Source organism: Rattus rattus, chromosome 8, assembly GCF_011064425.1.
Source record: "Rattus rattus isolate New Zealand chromosome 8, Rrattus_CSIRO_v1, whole genome shotgun sequence".
Taxonomy (NCBI): domain Eukaryota; kingdom Metazoa; phylum Chordata; class Mammalia; order Rodentia; family Muridae; genus Rattus; species Rattus rattus.
Window position 1 is genome coordinate 115,175,157 of NC_046161.1, and position 22,840 is coordinate 115,197,996.

The following is a 22,840-nucleotide window of genomic DNA, read 5'->3' on the forward strand; positions in this document are numbered from 1 at the left end:
GCATGTGTATCCACTTCATGTATAAGTCATAGCAGATGCTAAATTAATATTGACTGTGTAGACACATTTATGGAGAGATACTATCAAATGTGAAAAATTAAACTCTGATGTTTCAGAGAAGGTGGAACTTGAACACAGAGCCTTGGAAAACATAAGCATATAGGAGAGTCAAAATCCTGATATTAGCTGATATAATTCAGATATAAATCTGAATTAGAAGAATTTTGGAGCAAGAATAAAAAGAAAAAAAGATAAAAGTGGGCAAAAGCCAAGTGCAGTGCCTAGAGGTTTTATAAAGTGTGAAGGGAAATGTCACTGAAATATTAATAAGCAGTCACGTAGGAATGTCTTTCTAGAAACTAAAAACAAAATTTTTAAAGATTTATCTGTTTACTTATTTTGTGTAAGTATCTGTGCCCACTACAGTTTATGTGACTTAAGTGTGTGCAGGTTTCCATGGAGGTCAAAAAGTGAAAGATCTGATCCCCTAAAACTGGAATTACAGGTGATTCTGAGCTCCCTGCTGTGGGTATAGGAAATCAACTTGGGCTCTCTGCAAGAGCAGTAAGTGCCTTTGACCACTGAGCAATTTCTCAGCCCCTTAAAAAGAGTTCTGACTGGGGAAATTCATGCTCAATGAAAAGAATTTGGAACGGAGTTAAAGCATTTGAACATTGAATTATCATTGCAACCTTGTCAAAAGAAGTATGAGAGGAAGGTAGAGACAAAAGTTGAGATGGTTATTAGAATGCTTTGGCTGCAAGGAATAGATGATGCAATTTATAATGGTTTATTTTCTTTCTGAAATGAAAAGTCAGAAAGTGTGCCCTCTGTATGGCTTGTGTACAATGGCTAGGTCTTTTGTGTATAGTCCCAAACATGAAGCTTATATTACACAAGTTGAAATAGGAGAAAGGGCCATCAGTGTCTCTTCTGTATCTCTTTTGTTGTGGAAGAAACTTCCTAGAAACCTCCTAGCAAATTCTAATTACATCTTTTTGGTCATGAATCCCCAGAGAAGATCACCACACACAGAGAAGTAGTAAATAAAGACATGCGCCCTTGTAGCCTTACATTGAGAAACATGCTCACCAGGGAATTCCAAGAATGTTAAGGAAATGGTCGCAGAGTTGACAAGTTGTGACTTCTGTTAGGAATAAAAGAAAAGTGATGTACACAGGGGGTCAAGAAGATGACTATAAAGGAGAAACCAAAGACACGGATGCTGCTTAAGTGGAGCAAGGCTAATTGAATTAAGGAATGTGGCATTTGCATTACAAGTAATCATTTTGTTCTCTGTCCACAGAATCAAAGGAAATGGAAGACAGTAATATGTTACCTCAGTTCATCCATGGCATACTATCAACATCTCATTCTCTATTTCCAAGAAGTAGCCAAGAGCTTGATGAAGGGGCCACCACACCGTATGACTATGAAGATGGTGAACCTTGTCATAAAACCAGTGTGAAGCAAATTGGAGCTTGGATCCTGCCCCCACTCTACTCCCTGGTATTCATCTTTGGTTTTGTGGGCAACATGTTGGTCATTATAATTCTGATAAGCTGTAAAAAGCTGAAGAGCATGACTGATATCTACCTGTTCAACCTGGCCATCTCTGACCTGCTCTTCCTGCTCACACTCCCATTCTGGGCTCACTATGCTGCAAATGAGTGGGTCTTTGGGAATATAATGTGCAAAGTATTCACAGGGCTTTATCACATTGGGTATTTTGGTGGAATCTTCTTCATTATCCTACTGACAATTGATAGATATTTGGCTATTGTCCATGCTGTCTTTGCTTTAAAAGCCAGGACAGTTACCTTTGGGGTAATAACAAGTGTAGTCACTTGGGTGGTGGCTGTGTTTGCCTCTCTACCAGGAATCATATTTACTAAATCTGAACAAGAAGATGATCAGCACACTTGTGGCCCTTATTTTCCAACAATCTGGAAGAATTTCCAAACAATAATGAGGAATATCTTGAGTTTGATCCTGCCCCTACTTGTCATGGTCATCTGCTACTCAGGAATCCTCCACACCCTGTTTCGCTGTAGGAATGAGAAAAAGAGGCATAGGGCTGTGAGGCTCATCTTTGCCATCATGATTGTCTACTTTCTCTTCTGGACTCCATACAATATTGTTCTCTTCCTGACCACCTTCCAGGAATTCTTGGGAATGAGTAACTGTGTGGTTGACATGCACTTAGACCAGGCCATGCAGGTGACAGAGACTCTTGGAATGACACACTGCTGCGTTAATCCTATCATTTATGCCTTTGTTGGTGAGAAGTTCCGAAGGTATCTCTCCATATTTTTCAGAAAGCACATTGCCAAAAATCTCTGCAAACAATGCCCAGTTTTCTATAGGGAGACAGCAGACCGAGTGAGCTCAACATTTACCCCTTCTACTGGGGAGCAAGAAGTCTCAGTTGGGTTGTAAAGTAAGTAGCAGCCCCCCCCTTTTTTAAGCAGGAAAGGAGGGGAGAGTTTGTATATAGTAACAAACCTCAAAGACAATGATTCTTACTTTTGGTCATGATTCCTTTGGGGAAGTCAAATGACCCTTTCACAGAGGTCACTTAAAACCATCAGAAAACACACACACACACACACACACACACACACACACACACACATTATAACTCATGACAGTAGCAATATTACAGCTATGAAGTAGCAACAAAAATAATTTTATGGTTGGGGATCACCACAACATGAGGAACTGTATTAAAGGATCACAGGATTAAGAAGGTTGTGAACCACTGCTCATAGATATATTGAACAATAGAGACCTTTAAATCAGGTTCCCAGAACCTTAGGATTATATCACAACTAAACCATATCTCTTCTTGTATATATAATACATGTTTGGAAAATATTCTAGAACAATCATTGATAGATTCTTCAGTGTCTAGTGAACTCTGTCCCTATGAAGAGCCTCATTGCCTTGTAGCAATACTGTTTTACCAGTCTTCATCATGTTTTGCCCTAATTTAACAAGAAAGACATGGAATGTATAGAAAGGAAGGTGTGAGGCTATCAGGACTGAGTGAGAAGGAAGAAGAGATATGCAGTTGATCCTGAGTGAAGATGGAGACGAAAGTGAACAGGGGCCTTCTCATTTGGAAAGAAACGTCCTGGTCTTTGGCTTCTTCTCCCACCTGTGTTTAATTTGAAGGCTTTATCAGGTTGTGGGAAATCTGGAAACTAATTGTTGGGAACTTCATTTGAGTCCCATGGTCCTTTTATATATAATTGTACTACACATTTTTGCTTTGTTATTTTTTATCTATGACATGGAAAATCTTTTCAATATCAAACTCCACTGTTTACATGTTTCTCAAGCCATGGCTCCTTGCATGATGTTTATAAAATTATTGTTTATAAAATATGCATTGTTAGTGATTCGCCTAAAAATAATAAGGGCTCTTGTTTGATCTTCCCAGGGAGAGCAGAGCTGGAGATAGTGAATGACCAAGAATGAGGAGAAAAACCAGTCCCTCTACCAGGCATAGAGGGCTACAGCAAAAAGGCAGGGATTTGTGGGACGATAGAAGTGGTATGTTTAGAACCACATAGAATCAGAAGCAAAATGGATGTCTCAGCACCAAGGAAAGGTTTCTGTCTGGATATAAACTTGTTTTATATTTTTGCTGCTATTTTTCTGCCTCTCATCTACCTTTTCACTTGCTTCTTCCTCATAGCCTTTATCTCTTAGCTTCCACCTGGGAAAGGTGTGCATGGGAGAGCCAAATCTGGAAGCCTGGATAGTTTAAGAAGAGAAAAAAACCTGTTATGTTAGGTCTTTGTGGGTAAAACGAGACTGGATGAAGCATGGACAGAAATCCTTGCTTTGAAAATAATACTTGGGAACATACCTTAATTACCAGGAACAATAAGCCTGAATAAAAACGACTATAGATAGAATGGGGAAAAGTGTGTCATAGACTATCTTCCAAAGCCTTATTTTTGGATATAAACATAATTTAAATATTTAAAAATTGAAAATAGAAAAAATAAAATCAAGACTGAAAACTTTAACTTTTAAATATGATGAAGTACCTCTGTAACTTGCCAAGCTTGAAAATAGTCCATTAGTTATAGAAAAAAATTTTGACTTTGAGCATATGAACTAACATAGATAGCTCAGGATTGGCAGGGACTTGGGGTTTGTGGTATGTGGGCTTACCCAACCATGGTGATTTAGACTCTAAGCCATCTGGATCCTAGATGCTGCATAGATGTCACGTGTTCATGAAAGTGGTGTACTTGTTCTTTCAGGCTTGGTTTCTCCAAACTCCTTTGGATTTTTTTTTTTAAATGTGATCTTGGTGACAGATTGTCCTTTGAGTGAGTGGGAACTCCCAAGTCAAATCAGCCTCTTATCAAAGCATTAAAAATAAATTTAAAAAGGAGAAAAGTTAGAGAAACTCCTTCTCATAAGAGAAATATCTTCCCTGAATTGAGCCAAAAATATTCTTCCCTGTGCACTAATGCATTTATTATCTAAAAGAAGCAAGAAACAAAGAAACAGACAACCTGGGAGCTGAGAGTCATTGTGGTCTGGCTTTGCTACCACATGATGAGAAGAAGTTTCTGAAAGGAGTAGGGGATAAGAGTATCACCTTCAGATAGCCTAACAGTTTTATTTTAAAGACAATGAGATGCAAATATCTGTAAACTTGTGATTTAGAAATAAACCAATGCTCTATCTATACCTCTAGAAATATTAAAAAGAAACAAGCATATGTTTTGTTATACCAATATGGTTGACTATTTTCTTCATAACTACACTACTCTTTCCCTGTACTACTTTACAATTATATATACCTGGTACTTGATGGAAAGGTTGCCTTTCAGGCTAAACACCCTTCTGTAGCTAGTGTGCTAGAAGACCAAGACAAATGACATCGATATCTTCCAATTATAGCCCCAGCAAGGCTGTGCTGATCCTCTTTTCAGCAAAATGTAGCCCTACATCTTGGTGAGTAAGCAGGTATGAGGATTGAAGCCAGGACAACAGCCATGGAGAAGAGGAGCAAGAAATTCATGTCCACTTTGATAGGCTATTTGTTAAATACAATGCTGACCAATACACATGGACAGGATACTTATTAAAATAATGTTTTTCTACTGTGGCATGCAGTATGACAAGCAGACTGTGAGTCTACAGATTAGGGGGGTAATATGGAAATGGGTGTCATTGCCATGATCTTCATATTCTTTAGACCTTACAGCCCAGGTCCCTGTAGACAGACAATAGGTACAGAGGGCTCAGATATGATCACACAGACATAGGGAAAGAAGAGTATATAGAACTTTTCTGAGAACCCAGACGTTGGGGACTAACTCAATGATGGCCATGTATCACAATATGAACATCTAAAATAGGATTTTCTTGCCACAGAATAAACTGCCTTGCAAGAATTTCCTGCCATATGTTTCCAAAGGTGAGCTCTAAACTCATCTGAGGAGAAGCTTTGAGTGGAAAGTTGGAAGAAAGTGGAAATAGTGGGGAAAATGGCCTTTTGCCTGTGCTGTCAAAGGAGAGGCTAAGCATGTGCAGAGGGCTCTGCAGCTGCCTGCAAGGACTCCATTAAAACCTGTCCTTTTCCTGCTTTTACTCATTATTTAGACTTCTCTAACAAATGAAATTGTTTCAAATGAGATTATCCAGCAAGGATGACTACCCAGGTATCTGGAGGGAAATACATCATGGGAGATAAGGAGTCTGGGCTATGAGTGATTCTGCAAGGCTGCTCAGGAAAATAGTGGAAAAAGAATGGGCATAGGTTTAGGGAGTGACCAAAAGAGGTTATAATTTGTTAGAAGATATGTACACTTTGGTATATTGTCTTTGTCCTTGTTCTATTGCTGCGAAGAAATACTATGACCATGGCAATCTTATAAAGCACTTAATTTGGGCTTGCTTACAGTTTCAGAGGCTTAGTCTATTGTCAGAGTGGCAGGGAGCATGGCAGCATGCACAATGCTGATGAAGTAGCTGAGAGATCTATATCCAAATCCATAGGCAGCAGGAAGAGCAAGACATTGGGCCTGGCTTGGGTCCTTGAAACCTCAAAGACCCTGTCTAGTGACACATTTCCCCCCCAACAAAGAACATCTCCTAATACTTTCAAATAGTGCCACTCCCTGGAAACTACATATTCAAATCTATGAGCCTATGGGGAGCCATTTTCATTCAAATTATCACAATCTGCTCCCTGGCTTCCATAAGCTTGTCACCATAGCGTAATGCAAAAACATATTCAGTTCAACTTCAAAAGTCTTCACAGTCTATCACAACACTGTTTAAAATTCCAAAATTCAAAGTATTCTGAGACTCAAGGAAATCTCCTAACTGTAACTCTTATAAAATTGAAATGAAAATGCAGATCACATATTGCTAACATACAATGGTACAGAATATACATTACCATTCCAAAAGGGAGGAAAGAGAGCATAGTGAGGGAATGCTGGACAAAAGCAAGACCAAAAATCAGCAGGATAAACCCCAAACTCTGCACCTTCATGTCTGATGTCGACATGTTCTTTAGATCTTCAACTCCTTTCAGCTTTGTTGCCTTCAATATACTTCTCTCTCTTGGTCTTGTTTCCATAACCTGTTAGCAGCGCTCCTTGGCAGAAATCCCATGACTGTCATTTCCAACATCTTAGAGTCTTCAACAGAGTCCAGCTTCATGTGCTGGCCTTTCTGGGCCATGCAGGGATACACTCTGATATATACCTGACATTAGTGGCTTTTCTTAGTCATGGAGGGAGATTCTTAACTCCTTTCTTGTATCCTTGCCTCTAAAACCAGAACCACATGGCCAAAGCTGCTAAATTCTAAATTCTACTTGCTATGGTTGGATACCACATCCCCTTGTTTGATCATATATTTACCTGCTTTCTGTTGTTGATTCCTTTATTGCTTAAGCTTTTCTTTCCTTCCTTTCACAAGCTGGGAGCTTAGCTGGCTGGGGTCATGTCCACACCAATTCCTTTATTTCATGTATTATCAGGTATTTGTTTACAGTTTTTATCCCTTTGAGTACTGGACTTAACTCCATTACACTTTCTGATCTTCTTTTTCCTCCCCAAAGTATACATTTTTAGGAGTTTTTCTTTGTTTGGCTTGCTCCTTTTCATTATAGAGCTACATAAGAGTGACCACTAATCACCACCCTACATAGTCAATATTAGGCTACACTACCAACACTATTAATCTAAAACTCTTCAGTTTAGCCTTAGGTATATTTGGGGGGGGAAGGGAAATAAATCAGCCACATTATTTGTCAAAATATTACAAGAACAATCTTTAGGACACTTACTGATAGTCTCTGAATCCTTTTGAGTCGGGCTGTCATAATCTATACTGCTCTCACCATCACCATCTTCCACACTCCTAGTTATATGTCCCATTAAACCCCACTTAAAGCATTCAATTACTTTCCTAATCCAAAATCCCAAAGTCCACATTCTGCCAACAAGCATCATGGTTAGGCTTCTCATAGAATACTTTGCTCCTTGGTACCAACTTTTGTCTTAGTAACTGTTCTATTAAAGTTAAGTGATAACATAAGCATGACAATCTCTTTTAAAGGAAAGCATTTAATTGGGATTTGCTTATAGTTTCAGAGGTTTAGTCCATTAAGATCATGGTGGGGCACACGGCAGCATGCAGACACAGTGCTGAAGAAGTAGCTGAGAGCTCTAGATCTAGATCCACAGGCAGAAGGAAGAGCAAGACACTGAACCTTGCTTGGCCCCTTGAAACCTCAACTCCCACCCCCATAATCACAAATTTACTCTAAAAAAGGCCACACCTACTCCAACAAGACCACAACTCCTAATCCTTTCAAGTGGTGCTGATCCCTGGTGACCAAGCACTCAAATCTATGAGCTTATGAGAAGCCATTCTTATTCAAACCACCACATGTATTATATGTAACATTGAGAAGGTTCTGTTATGGTGTGGCATGTAGTGTTTGTGTGTGTGTGTGTGTGTGTGTGTGTGTGTGTGTGTGTGTGTGTGTGTGTGTGTTGTGTTTAGATAAATCAAGACCTGTATCCCTGCTGGCCCCAGCATAAAGTTTGTTCCACATCAGCTGAGTAATTTTTGGTTCATTGACAGTGACTATTAAACCTTTTAGTGTAATCTATGTGCAATATGAAATAGTTTTCTTTCTCTTGAATAAAGTTCAATTGGTCCTTAGAGTCAATTGGATTCTGAAAGCCAAAGGCAAGTATGGGTTCTGCCTTTTCTGTCTCAACTCCACCCCTATCTTCAGCCCTGGTTTGTGGTCTGCCTCAAGGCGACCTCCTGTGCTTCTCCTTTCCAGGAATAGGCTAGCCACAAAGAAAGAGGATATGGCCAGGAGAAGGGCACACATGTGTTTACATAGCTGTTCTCTGCCACAGGCCCTTTTATGTTGACAAAGATGCCCAGAAAGATGAACACTAATTTGTCCTTTCTTCAGAGGATCCAGAACTAGTGATGATCACCATGACTCCTATTAGATATGAAAGATTTTCTTCAACTGGGCTTCTTCCAATCCACCATTTCATTGAGTGATAATATTACCTATCCGTGTTAGTGGGCTCTCAATACAACTGTAGACTTGCTGCCTCCTTTGATAGCCATGCAACATAGTGAACATGCAGTATTGAGATAGCTTTGCTTCTTCATTTATATTCCCAGCATCTATCTCCCACCTCCAATTCCATCCCTTGGTTCCCTGTCTAGCTGAACAACTGCCTTATGAAGAACTGTGGTATAAGAAATGCAACCCTTCCCTATCATAAGCCACTATTTCTAATTTTCCACCTAGATCTGAAGGGAAGGACTTTCAGGAGCCATCTAAGAGAAGATTAAAAACTAGCAGGTGATCGTCCTGAGACGGTTCACTGAAGACTGTGAAACTATGGTGGATGAGCCCTTTTAGGCAAGGCCAAAGGGACTACATTTTAGGAAAGATTCCTACTGTTAATATGATTGTCCTTTTGTGTATATATATATGACAATCACTAGCCCACCCTTTTGAGCAGATTTCTGTAGATCAAACAAAATGTAGTCCTGTAGTGATGCTATGTAGACAAATAGATTACTTCTTAAATCTCAATTATGATCCTATAAGAATTCCTGAAAGCATACCAGTAATTATTGAGCCCTTTATAACAGGAGTGCTGTTAAAGCCCTTTCTGACATGAAACTCGGCCAGTCTTCAAGTGTCATCAGTTAATTTCTTCTGAGGTAGAAAGAAGGCATTTACTACTTACTTTACAAGAGGTCGAAAAACAACCTAAGGTTATAAAAAGGAACTAATGATTTATTGTAGGTACAAGGACAGAAGATGAAATATTGACTGGGTTTATCTATACAAAACTTCAATGATAGCTTAGTTTAACTCTCCATGAACCTGTAGAGCTAATGACAGATAATTAATGTCTAGTCTTAATGGGAACATAAGCAAACATTCTTTGCTGTAAACTTCTTATTTAATTTATGATTTGAATTTATGTTTGAACTTTTAGTGAACTTTTGTAAACAACAACTAAAAAGGATGCTTGGAAAAAATGTGATCCATTCCATTAGAAAAGGTATAAAGGTAATTAGAAAAGGTAACGTTGCATGGCATTATTACATCAGAACAGCAGAGTAGAATAATTTAGAAATTAAAAGGAACTTAGAAATTAAGAGAAACTTTTTGGAGAATTTTTATAGTTTTTGGAGAAGAGAAATTTTTGGAGAAAAACTTAAAAATAAAACTTAAAATCACTTTTCAATGATTCCCCTTTTGTTCCCTGTGTCTTTCACTTTCAGTTTGAACCCCAAAGTTCCTCAGGAGATAAGAACAAAGGTTACTTTGCTTAATACCCCCCCCCCCCCCCCCCCACCCCTGAGGGAAATACAGGCAGGCCAGCTACCTCTGCAAAGTAACTTAGACTTAAGACAAATAAATGTTTTCATATTAAAAAGCAACCCTAATGCCTCTCAAGACCAAGTCTTGCTCCTGCTGACATTCTTTCCCTACAGCTACCTTCAAGAGTGAACAAGAACACTGGAACTGGCCTCTGACAAGAGGCCTCATCAATCTTGTCCTCCTCTAATTGGCTATTTATACAGTATTAGGAGGAGTTGATGAGACAGCACAGTGATCGTTCTGTCACTTCTTAGTAAGCCTAAGAGAGGTGTCTAACCCCAAAGTGTCAGTGGTTTGCTCTATATTGGTGAAGCACTTAACACTCTTGCCCTGAGTCGCAGGTTATAATTACCGGTTCCAGAGTCATCAGAAGATTCTTATGTAATATCCTGTTATGCATAGAGCTGCAGGTGTGATCTGACCCACTCAAGGTGACAGTAGCATGTTGTAAGCCTTAACTGGTACTTAGAACCTGTTACCATCTCCAAGATTGCCTTAGATTCATGTCTTAACACAGTTTTAAAATAAAGATTCCAAATACATTGGGAAGGATTCTAAACTCATCTAAGTAGTTTATAATATGTCCAGACATATCTAATGAATGTATACAGCAGACACTGTCTTAGTATTTACATGTTTTGTTATTTTCCATGGTGCATACAAGTGCACATTCTCTTGGGGAGAAAGTTATATTTTCCATTACAAAATAAAGAAGACAAAGACAGAAATGAGAAAATAGCATAATACCTCCCAATTCCAGTTTCCATGACAGGGGTGTGAGGCTGAAGGTAAAAAGACAGGGAGTCATTGAACCCAAGCATCATAGTTCAGTCACAGAGATGACAATGTGTGACATTGAAAGGTGGTGAGGTGAATTTTCTTATTTCTGTAATGACTGTGAGGAGTTTCTGGCTACCCTAAAGGTAGCCTTGTGGGTACTAAGGACTCTTTTCTCAATATGACAAAAGAACATTGACAATGACAGTTAGCATGCCATTGTTCCTGTTAGTAAATTACAGAAAAAGACTCTATCTGCTTTGTAATGCAGTTAATGTTGTGATGTGGAGCTAAAGACACCAGGCAGGAGGAAGGAAGCACCTGGGATTCCCTTTTCATGAAGTTAAAAATCACCTGATCTATCTAAGGTTAGAATGATCCTCACAGGGTAGGCAAGATAGAGGGTACCTTCCTGGGCCATATGGAGGGTACATTCCTTATCACCAGATCTTCATGGTGGTTTTATAATTCTATGCAAATCAGAATTGGAAAAGCTATACAAATAAGATATAGGCCCTCAATTAAAACTACAATTAAAAATATATTCATAATAAAAAAATTTTTATATAAGGTCTCACTATTTAGACCTAACTGCCCTGGAACTCACTATGCAGAGTGGGCTAACCTCTTACTCAAAGACTAAAGGTGTCCCATTTTGCCTATCCAATAAACAAAATTTAAGAGCACAAGTAAATTACTGTGCTACAATATTGAGGAAACATTACCAAAAAAGACCACACCAGATGCTAAAATGGTATGTGTGTGAGAACAGTTTTAAAAGGTTCATGGGAAAGGGTAAGTATTGAAACGTATTTAAAAGGCTAGTTTTTTAAATTATGAGAATATGGCTAGTTTTTCTTATTTTTGTTTCCATCTACTACATATAATAAGCATAGTTGATGTTATAATTAGACATTTGTCTTGTGGGCCCATGAACCTATATGTGCACATGTGGAGGCCAGAGCTCAAATTAGTCATCTCCCTCTATCATTTTTCACCCTAGTTTTTGAGAGAGCATCTTTCACTGGACTGAAAGCTCTCTAATTGTTAGTCTGGCTAGTGGTCCTCTAGGATCCTCCTGTCTCTGTCCCTCAGGACTGGGATTACAGGTATGCACTACCACATTTAACTTTTTTCTTTAAAAAAAATCTGGGGGAGCCAAGATGTCGTTTTCCAAGTATAAGCCTGCACCCCTGGCCACTCTCCCCAGTACCCTCAACCTGCCGAGTATGACGTGTCTCCGGAGACCCGAAAGGCGCAGGTCGAGCGCATGAGCATAAGGGCCCGGCTTGAACGGGAGTCTCTGCTTCAGTACAACGACCCCAAACGCCAAACGCACATCGAAGATCCTGCCTTGATTCGTTGGACCTATGCAAGATCAGCAAATGTTTATCCTAATTTCAGACCCACTCCCAAGAACTCACTCTTAGGAGTGGTGGCAGGTTTAAGACCTCTCATCTTCTGGTATTATGTTATCAAAACAGACAGGGACAGAAAAGAAAGACTTATCCAAGAAGGAAAAATGGACAGAAAATTTAGCATCTCCTACTAAGCTCGGCAAGGATACCTCTGTTCTTGCATCAATAAATCTCCTATTGATTAATCACTGAAAAAAAATCTGAATGCTGGGGATCCAAACTCAGGTCCTCATACTTTCACAGTAAGCAGTTTACCCACTGAGCTGTTTCCCAAATCCTAGATACTTTGTTTTTTTAAGATTCATTTGCTGTTTTCACAGCTTATTTTTACTACTGATAAGGACTTAGAATGAAGTTGCTGTGTCCTCATATTCTTGTTGAATTTCCTTGAGCTCAAAGGGAAGATTGGCATCTCCCTATTTGTCAAGAATGCTCTGCATATTGGTTCAGTGATACTGTTGGCAATGAGAGCAAAGCAAGGAGAGGGACATTAATACAATGACTAGAGATAGGGAACTTGCTCAAAGACTTACTGGTGTCCCAGAAGAGATGGCTTGAGATACTCCATATGGGCATTGAGTCTAGAGTGACGAACTAACCATAAGCATTACTTTGTTGAAGTCTAAGTACAACAGATATGAGAACAAAGTCATGCAAACTAGGATGGACAAAGCAGTGAGATGAGCACAGAACAAAATCCAAGCTGCAGTACAGTGTGCTATGGTTGTGATACACATAAAATGTACATTTATTTGCTAGTGAAGACTTCTTCATGGATCTATAGTCCCTCAGTTCTTTGTGTATACTTGAGGCAAACTTATCCAGGAGGTGACTGGAACACACCTCTGGATCAGACACTTAACAGTGGGTAATGCCTTGCTTAGCTGGGCTTCTTTCTGCAAACTGCAATCCTGTCCCTGGCTCTATTCCAAGGCATACTTTCCAAACTGCATGGTCTCTCATAGCATTTATTCCTTCACATATCTGCTAGCACATCTTGAACAGGATTGGCAATGGAATTTCAGAAGTGAAATATCTTGCCAGGGCCACTGGAGGCTGTATCTGAGTGACTTTTGAGCCTGTATAGCTGTTCCACACTGCCCTCTGGAGGGTGAGCTAGATCTCCTAAATCTTCAGCTATCCTACTAAATTATCTCTGCACAGAGCTAAGCCCTAGATCTACATGGTGACAATAAGAGTAAATAGTATTCACATACAGAATTATAGCATTGGTATAGCAGCAGTGAAGAGGTCTACCTCAGAGAATGATTTTAAAACATACAGATTTTAAATTGTGTTTATTTTGAAAAGATTACTGAGTATGTAACTAAGAGATTGTTTTTATTGTGTTGTGGTTTGTCTATAAACTTGCTGTGAGTGCCTCCTATTGCTACCAAATTCAGGTCTGGACATTTACCTTACAGAAAATTAATCACCAGGAGAAACAAATTGGTTAAAAACAAAAACAAAACCAAAAAAAAAAAAACCAGTGTTTATTGACAGTCGCACAGAAGGAAGCAAACTGATGCCTCAACTCCCTCCTTCCAAGGTTTAGGGGGAAATGGGAGTTAGGGGTTATGTACAGAATTAGCATGCCCAGGAACTTGAGTTAGACAATCCCATGCTAGCCAGAGTTATTAATCTCCTGGTGATTAGTCTACCTTGCTGACAAGATACTCTGGAGTGCAAAGAGAAAGCCATATTTTGGGAATGAGGAGCAAGAATAAAGAAAGATAGAGTTACTAAAGGCAACAGCCTGTTATAACAAATCATGAAGTAACTACTGTTATTCAGCCTAACACACTGGCTACAGAAGTCTTGCTTGGGTCCATGTGTAAAACTGCCTCCTGTAGATTTAGGGACAAGTAATTCTTTTTCTGTTTGAAGCTTCCTTTGTCTTCCTATAGATTGCAAGTCAAGGCTGCTGCTTTTACAGTGAAGACCAGAGGGTCTCTTGTGTCTTATTGGCAGCTCTGTGCTGTGTTATTAGGTCTGCTGTCATTTCTTGACTCTTTTTAAATTCCACCAACCACACAGTGGATCTGACATAGTCACATGTCATTATTATATTATTCTGAATTTTATCATGCACATCTGTTCATTGTTAAATGAAAATTCCTTCATGGTTCCAAATAAATTATGTTCTTGGAGTTAGATGTTATGTTACCTTCAAATCTTGCATAGAATAGGCACTCAGAAATGCCTACTTGAAATGCATAATTTTGTATCTCACTAGCTACCATATATATGGGTGGGGGAAGAGAAATATGTTTAGTTTCCAGGAAAATATATAGCAAACTCATTTGCTAACCAGTTGTTTTAGTTTACACAGATGAGTCATACTGAACAGTAAAAATTATGTGTATGAAATATAGGCAGGGAGGGGAAGATGAGTAAAAGAAGGAACAAGGTTAATGTCTGGAATAAAGCTCCTATCTCACTTTAAATTGGCTGGAGTTTACTTTAATCAAGAGCAACTATGAGAAGAACAAATGCTCCTGCCATTTGGGATTTACTAGTGAGAAGCAGAGATATTGTGTGCATTATTTATCTCTTGTCACTTGATTCAAACCTGGGCTTTAATTAATGGAAATAAGCTCTCTTCTGTCAGTAATACCTTTAATTTTTTCTAATTTCTAACAAACTGTGTAGTTGAATGAGCAGAGAACATAAGTAAAAGAGTCTGAAGAGGGAAACTCCTTAGAAAACTTTCAGACCAGAGCTGCCTTCCATTTTCTGCTTTAAATGCAACTTTGAAGTAAAAAAAAAGAAGAAGAAGAACTAATCTGACACCCCCAACCCTGAACACTACGTAATAACTTTTCTCTTAAACTCCACCCTCTCTGAAAGAAACTGTGTTTCTTACTTTATGCTTGATACTGTCTTTATATTTGATTTGTACTGCTCTCCTAGCAAGAGAAGGTGAGACATCCGTTCCCTCTACAAGAAACTCTGGTAAGTTACTTCTCAGCCCTTTGTTGGCTAGTTAGCTCAGCTTCTGTGATGAGTAAAAACTTGAACAGGAAATCCTGAAGGGACGTCTGTCAGCACCAGGTGCTCACAGAATTATCTGAAAATATAATCTTTAAGATAAAGGAAAGGTAAGAATTTAGGATATGTTTCAGTATGTGATGCCAATAAATATACAAAACATGATTTTGGATGAAATACTTGAAAGAGACCATTAAAAAAAAAACAAACAAGCAGAGTCCTTACCTTTTAAAAATAGCTTCTAGAGCAATGATATTGGGTGATATCTGGTTGGATAATCATTATCTTCAGCTGAAAAGAGGTGAAGTCTCTCCCTGGGTCATGTGTATATCCTTGAACATGTGTGTAATTGAAGCTCTAAGTTTCTTGTGCTCTCTTTTTTTTTTTTTCTTTTTTTCGGAGCTGGGGACCGAACCCAGGGCTTTGCACTTGCTAGGCAAGCGCTCTACCACTAAGCTAAATCCCCAACCCTCTTGTGCTCTCTTGTTCTCTCTTTTTCTCCTTGCTCTGCCTGTCTCCAAGAAAATAGGGAAACCTAAAAATTGTCTAAGTTCATATCAAATCACAAACATCAGAATTTCTATAGCACACTTAGTAGAGAATTCTTGTTCCGGCTTAATTCTTGAAGGTTAGGTTTTCTTTTTTTGTTTGTTTGTTTGTTTGTTTGTTTGGTTTTTGTTTTTTTCAGAGTGCTTCTCTCAGCCACCTAAATGGGAAGAGCTTTAGAGAATTAAGTAGAGAACATTTTCAAGCAAAGCAGTAGAATTTAGACAGGACAAGCCAGTTGGATGTACAGGCTGGAAAATGAAAATCATGTAATATATTAACCCATGAAAATGGAAGAGTCATTTTTTACTTGATCATCACTTCTACTTATATGCAAACTCTTGATGGTGGCAACTCAGGAAGCAGATATAACTTTAGAGAAAAAATGAGGATGATTTGCTTTAATTACTGAGGCTATATTCTATGACACTGTTAGAGTATTTGGACATTAGCCTGTTTCATCCTGACAACAGAGAAGCACTGCTGTCAGGAGCCATCTAGGAAAGGAGGCTAACAGGTGACCTTCATGGAGGCAGCTCACCTTTTTGCATGAACAAAGATGGGTGAGCTCTGAGAGGCAAGGTCCCAAAGAGCCTTCACCTCAGGATTGCTTCTTGCAACTGATATGCCTTTTTTTTTTATCACTATCACATAGCCTAACAATTCGTGGGCATCTACCCACCCTGTTGGTCAGATTTCATGAATTAATTAATACCATTTAGATGAATTAATGATTGTATAGAGTTCCTGATTTGATTCAAATAATCTTAGGAAGAAAGGTTTAAGAGATGGTTTTAGTTGTTTTCTAGAAAGATGTAACAAAGTTAAAATCAAGAATAGGATGTGCCCGCTCCTCATAATAGTATAGTAGGTGAAGACTGCATAATAAGAAATACAATAAGCTCTCATCACTACACTAAAAAGAGAAATAGGTTTGGGACAAATTTGTGTTCAAGGAAAAAGCAGTCAGGTTGAAGGATGAAGCCACAGGTCTGTACTATGATAAGGTAAGGCTATGTGAAATGTTACTACGAACTTATAATGAACTTATAGAATGAAAAGCTGCATTGAACTTATATCAACAACCTTTTGTAACTCCCATTTTGTGTAACATTTTATCTATGAGTTAACTTTTTAAGAATGTTTGTCTACAAAAAGATCAGAGAAAAGAAATAAAGATGAGGGGTTGGTTTGGAGGGGGGATCTGTGCCACCCACCCACTCACCTATCCATCTATCCATTCACTCATCCATACAAATGTAGTCAGTCGTGCAGTCATTTTCCTCTTCACCCAGTGCATATGTGTCTGTGAGAGTGACATCTTTCCTTTCCCTTTTCTCTTGGGTTCAAAAAGAGTTAACCAGCCGGCCAGTGAAGGGAGCACTTGCAATAAATCTTTTACTTAATTCCCTGTTGTTAAGCAACAGGTGTTAATTTCTCTGAAACCAATGGCTTCTGGCTCCAGAATAATGAAGAATCAAGGAGAGTAAATATTATTTATACTAAGCAACATTTATTCTTGGAAAACCAAGTTTTGACCCCCACCCTGTCAATGCTCTCCATACAGAAAAAGCCAGTGCTCTGGAAAGCTCAGGGCAAACCATGTTACAAAAAAAGAAAAAAAATGCTTATTAGTTACCAAGGAGTAACAAACAACACGTGTCATTTAAGGTTTCATACTGTCTGAATTCAAAACCAGTTACTTCCTGGTGGTGTGGTTTTTGTATTAGCTTCTTTATTATCTCTGTATTTGGAGGGGGGATTGTCTAGAAAAACATGAACAGTATATTGCCTGTCTCAAAGAGTTAACTCAAGCATTTAGCAAATGCATAAGGAGCTTAGAACAGTAATTAGCACCCACTACTCATTCTTTCTGGCACTTGTGTGAAATCTAGCATGTGTAGATAAATGCCTAGGGACAGCATCTTCAAGGAGCCCATGAATTACATAGGACCTGACTCAGTTTCACAGGTTAATTTACCCCACATTGATATGGAAAGCAAGATTTTATTTGATGAAATGCATCTTTGGTGAATTTGACTCATCTGATAATGGGGAAATTAAATGTAAAAATCTATGCCTCAAAGACCTACTAAGTTATAAAACAATTTGAAATTGTGTTAGGCCAGTAGCTGCTTTAAACTTTATTAAGCGTTGTCTTTTATTTATTCATAGGCTCTTGCAGGATGGATTTTCAAGGGTCGATTCCAACCTATATCTATGACATCGATTATAGTATGTCAGCACCCTGCCAAAAAGTCAATGTGAAACAACTTGCAGCCCAGCTCCTGCCCCCACTCTACTCTCTGGTATTCATCTTTGGTTTTGTGGGTAACATGATGGTCTTCCTCATCCTGATAAGCTGCAAAAAGCTGAAGAGCATGACTGATATCTACCTGTTCAACCTGGCCATCTCTGACCTGCTCTTCCTGCTCACACTCCCATTCTGGGCTCACTATGCTGCAAATGAGTGGGTCTCTGGGAATATAATGTGCAGATTATTCACAGGGATCTATCACATTGGGTATTTTGGTGGAATCTTCTTCATTATCCTCCTGACAATTGATAGGTACTTGGCTATTGTCCATGCTGTGTTTGCTATAAAAGCCAGAACAGTCAACTTTGGGGTAATAACAAGTGTAGTCACTTGGGTGGTGGCTGTGTTTGTCTCTCTCCCAGAAATAATCTTTACGAGATCTCAAAAAGAAGGTTCTCATTATACATGCAGTCCTCATTTTCCACGTACTCAATATCATTTCTGGAAGCATTTTCAAACATTAAAGATGGTCATCTTGAGCCTGATCCTACCCCTACTTGTCATGGTCATCTGCTATTCAGGAATCCTCAACACCCTGTTTCGCTGTAGGAATGAGAAAAAGAGGCACAGGGCTGTAAGGCTCATCTTTGCCATCATGATTGTCTACTTTCTCTTCTGGACTCCCTACAACATTGTCCTCCTCCTGACCACCTTCCAGGAATACTTTGGACTGAATAATTGCAGTAGTTCTAATAGACTAGACCAGGCAATGCAGGCGACAGAGACTCTTGGGATGACACACTGCTGCCTCAACCCTGTCATCTATGCCTTTGTTGGGGAGAAGTTCCGGAATTATCTCTCTGTGTTCTTCCGAAAACACATTGTCAAACGCTTCTGCAAACACTGTTCAATTTTCCAGCAAGTCAATCCTGATCGTGTAAGCTCAGTCTATACCCGGTCCACAGGAGAACAGGAAGTTTCTACTGGTTTATGACCTAGGTTGAGTTTTGTGTATCACTTAGTTTTTTTATGTAGCTTGAGGGTAGAGATGGTTCTTTTAGAAAAGAAATTAATATAGAGGGCCTAAGGTACATGCATTGTTTTAATATTTATTTGAGATAGATTGGGTCTTTGAAAGCTGAGTAGTTTTATAAACGTGAATGAGAATGTATTGATGAGACAGTGATTTCTGGCTTCATTCCTATTTAACTACAATTATTGCCAAACTCTTCTTTAGCCACAAAAGTTCACTATTAAAAAATACTGAGCATTGGGATTTTTTTTTTTTTAGAGCTTGAGTATCTGAGCAAAAATAACATCACTTTTTCCCTATACAAAGCAAAATTCAGGCTACTTAAATCAGGTCTTTGTCTTGCCCCGAGAAGAAAGGATGAGACCATGACTAGTTAGGGAATAGATAACCAAGCTATATGAATTGCTTTATAGACTTGTATGATCAGTAAGTGCTCTGTGGCCTGAGAAGGCTGGGAACAAGTCTTTATAAAAAGAGATTTGAACTGGATCCTTGTTAATAAATGAGAGGGAAGCCATTCTCTGGGTGGTATGGCTATATGAGTGAAGCAAGGGTAGAGCTGTGACTAGTTGAAGAGGACATGAAGAGAATGGTCAAGGCCGAATCCTAAGGCATCATATCAGCATTGCTTCTTCAGAGTTATGTGCATGGTGGGGAGCACCTAGACAGGTTTGTGCAAAGCTTGTTTCATGGCTAAGAAAGTCTGGCAATGGTGAGCATTGAGGGCTAGTAAGTCAGCAGTAATAAGGTTAGGATGAAATCATGTCACCTGGGCTAGGCAGAGGAGAATGTTAGAAGAACAAATTACATCATGCAGCATGTAGGTCTCATGTGGGAGGTTTACTGGGAGAAGGAGACAGAAGTAGATTGTTGTGAAGTCAATTCTAGCTGTCCACGGATGTGCTTGATTGCTAACAGGGAAGAACCACTTCTGCACATAAAATATAGAGTCAGCAGAACTTGGGATAAATTGCAGTTAAAGGTGAACAAGAACCCCTAGGCTTAATTAGGTTGGAATAACCATTGAGGAAACAACAAATACAAAGTGAAAATAAAGGAAAGAGCTTGTCCTAGGAAGATGGTCTCATTTTGCAACCTGAATATAATGTCTCAGGCTGTCATTTTGTTCCTGCATTCAGATGTAAATCCTACCGTACCAGCTTTGATCCTGAAGGGTCACCAGGGGGCTGTGAAACACCTGGATTAAGAATCATGAGCCTGGGGGTTGGGGACTTAGCTCAGTGGTAGAGCGCTTGCCTAGAAAGCGCACGGCCCTGGGTTCGGTCCCCAGCTCCGGAAAAAAAAAAAAGAAAAGAAAAAAAAAAAAAAAGAATCATGAGCCTGAGTCTAGGAGTAATATGAACCCCTTGTGCTTCTAGATAAGGGCTGTTTACATAGTTTGAACCCAGAACTTTATAACCTTGAGCAGAGTCTCCAAGAGATGAGAGAAGAACGTCAATTTTCTCTATTTATTTAGCAATCATCAAATCTGGGAGATTTCTTTTAGAAACAAGTTGTTGTGCACTTCAAGAGCCATGAAAGTATAACCACTGCCCTCTGTGTTCCAGGCTGAGTGTGAGGGCTTCAGTCACTCTTTTCAGATGGCTTCTCCACACAAACAATGCTAAATTTAGTCATTTCAGAGAGCTTTAGGATTTTTTGTTGTTTTTGCAGTTGATATTGTTTTGAGTTTTAGAGAAGTTAAGATCTTCATAGTGAAGACTAGGGGAAGAAACAAAGGTATTAAAATCTCCCGGAAGATTAAAGTATTTGCCTAACAAGAGGTGCTACTGGTTTTTCTCAAGCTCCGACTCTGAAACCAGAGTCCTGTGACTGTCGGCAGGAAGTGAAGGTTTGCTTCTTTCCATCCTGGGATCCAGCTCATGATCCTCCTGCCTACATCCCAAGACTGAGATTACAAGTATATATGAACATACCTAGCTGTAGTTTTATATTGTTTATCATATAGAAAGTAATAAATTCTTTGAAGATAATGAGTCTTATAAAAAGTGCTTTTTTGTATTTTATTTTTTCAATTGAGTGTACATTTAGTGAATAGTACATAAAATTATGAGAGTATTTTGCAAATAGTTGTTTTGGAGAACACTCCCACATAATTCTCTATTCAAATATAGAGTTCTTAGATTAAATGAGTGGTGATGGTGATATTTCCTTTAAAATATTTTTAACAGTTAGCTTTCCTCCTGAAACAAATTTTCATAATACTTTGCTGTTAAAGATGTTATGTCTAAGCATGCAGTTTCTGAGCAGTATTGCCTTGAAAGATTGTAAATTTTAAATTGTGCTTACTCTGAATCAAAAGAGTTTTAACATATTTACAAATTTATTTCAGAAGAATCTGTTTGAAAATAAAGATATGCAATTTTGTAGTCTGGCATTTGAGTGGGAGTCACATGATAGGGAGGGTGGGCATTGCCTTTGTTTCTCTTTCTTCTCTCTCTCTCTCTCTCTCTCTCTCTCTCTCTCTCTTTCTCTCTCTCTCTCTCTCTCTCTCCCCCTCGTGTGTTAATGATTTCAGTAATGGCAATTCTATAACACTGGGATTTCTGTGCATGTATTTCTTGTTCAGGGAGAGGATAGATGCTCCAAGGAGAGTTTGGAACACGTTGGTTTTCAGTCTGCTACAGCCCCAGCTTCCAAAAAGGCTGTGCAAAGATTTTGGGCTGTTCATGCTCCTAATGGAAGAGAAAAATGAGTAGGAAGTAAAACAGGCTCTGAGCAGTTCAGTAACTTCTCACCAGATTCAAAGGGTTTCTTTCCATCTCTTAGATTTGAAGGTAGAAAGTGTCAAAGAAGAGCGGAAAGCAGTTACGCTTAGAAGAGAGAAAAGAGCAGGGGAAGGAAGCCAGCCCTCTATCTGCTATGATAAAGCCAGCTTTTGTGGGGATGAAGGGAAATGTGCTAATAATTTATCTTGTTGCTATGACAAAATATCTGACAAAGGCAGCTTAAGGCAGGAGAGTTTACTGTTGTTGGTAGTTTGGAGGAATACACTCTATTGTCTGTGAGGAGTGTGAGCTTGGTGGTCATGTCACATCTGCATCCAGGAAGCAAAGAACTGAATGCTGGTGTCAGCTCTCTTCCTCCTTTTTATTCAGTCCAAGTTCCCAGTCCATGGAATGATGTTGTCCATATTCAGAGTGGGTCTTCGCTTCTCTGCTAATCCCTTCTGGGAACATCCTCATAGATACAGCCAGAAATATGGATCCTAGGTAATTCTAAATCCAGTAAAGCAATCAATCAATGCCAACCACTACAAAAAGTGTCCATTTCTTTCTTTTTTATGGCTGATATACACACTCCTTCTTACCTTCCCATGTGTTAGATGAATTCACAAAGAAAAACTGCTTGAGGTATCATATGAATCTCATAATTTTCTAAGTATTTTAATGTCCCATTTGGCTCCATATTGTTACTATTTAGATGAATTATAATTTCTGTGTTATTATAATTCTGTCATGCCTCAAGAGCTTATTTTGTTTTTAAAATAGGGAGGTTTGTTTGTTTGGTCTGCTTTGAGAGTTTCTCTGTGTAGCCCAGGCTGCTCTGGAACTTCCTCTATAAATCAGGTTGGCCTCAAACTCAGAAATACGCCTGCCTCTGCTTCCCAATTACTGGGATTAAAGGCGTGCACCCCCATTGCCTGGCTCAAAAATGAGTTTTAAAGCATATATAGAGAAAAATGTCCCTTTTTCCTGCTTGAGTCTAAGGGAAGGCTATCAAAACTGTGAATAGCCTAGGCTATATTGATTTTATACCGCCCTCCAGTGGCCAACTCGCAAATAACAAGGATGTTTGGCAACCAGCATGGACCATACCATCGGTTTCACGGAGTTGTTACTGTTTGTGTCTTTAATTCCAGTATGGACGGA

The 22,840-nt window shown here is 39.0% G+C and overlaps 2 protein-coding genes and 1 pseudogene across 2 annotated transcripts; all 3 read left to right on the forward strand.

Moving 5' to 3' along the window:
• The first annotated feature begins 1,317 nt into the window (after positions 1 to 1,317).
• On the forward strand, positions 1,318 to 2,439 carry Ccr2 (C-C motif chemokine receptor 2). The gene has a single exon (XM_032910833.1). The coding sequence runs from the start codon at positions 1,318 to 1,320 to the stop codon at positions 2,437 to 2,439; it is 1,122 nt and encodes a 373-aa protein (XP_032766724.1).
• Positions 2,440 to 11,861: 9,422 nt separating this feature from the next.
• LOC116908122 lies at positions 11,862 to 12,254 on the forward strand (annotated as a pseudogene).
• A 2,760-nt stretch (positions 12,255 to 15,014) lies between these two features.
• LOC116908040 (C-C chemokine receptor type 5) lies at positions 15,015 to 20,243 on the forward strand. The gene is made up of 2 exons (XM_032911314.1): positions 15,015 to 15,075; positions 17,833 to 20,243. Exon 2 carries the CDS (start codon positions 17,844 to 17,846, stop codon positions 18,906 to 18,908), a length of 1,065 nt encoding a protein of 354 aa, XP_032767205.1. The 5' UTR covers positions 15,015 to 15,075; positions 17,833 to 17,843; the 3' UTR covers positions 18,909 to 20,243.
• The last annotated feature ends 2,597 nt before the right edge of the window (positions 20,244 to 22,840 follow it).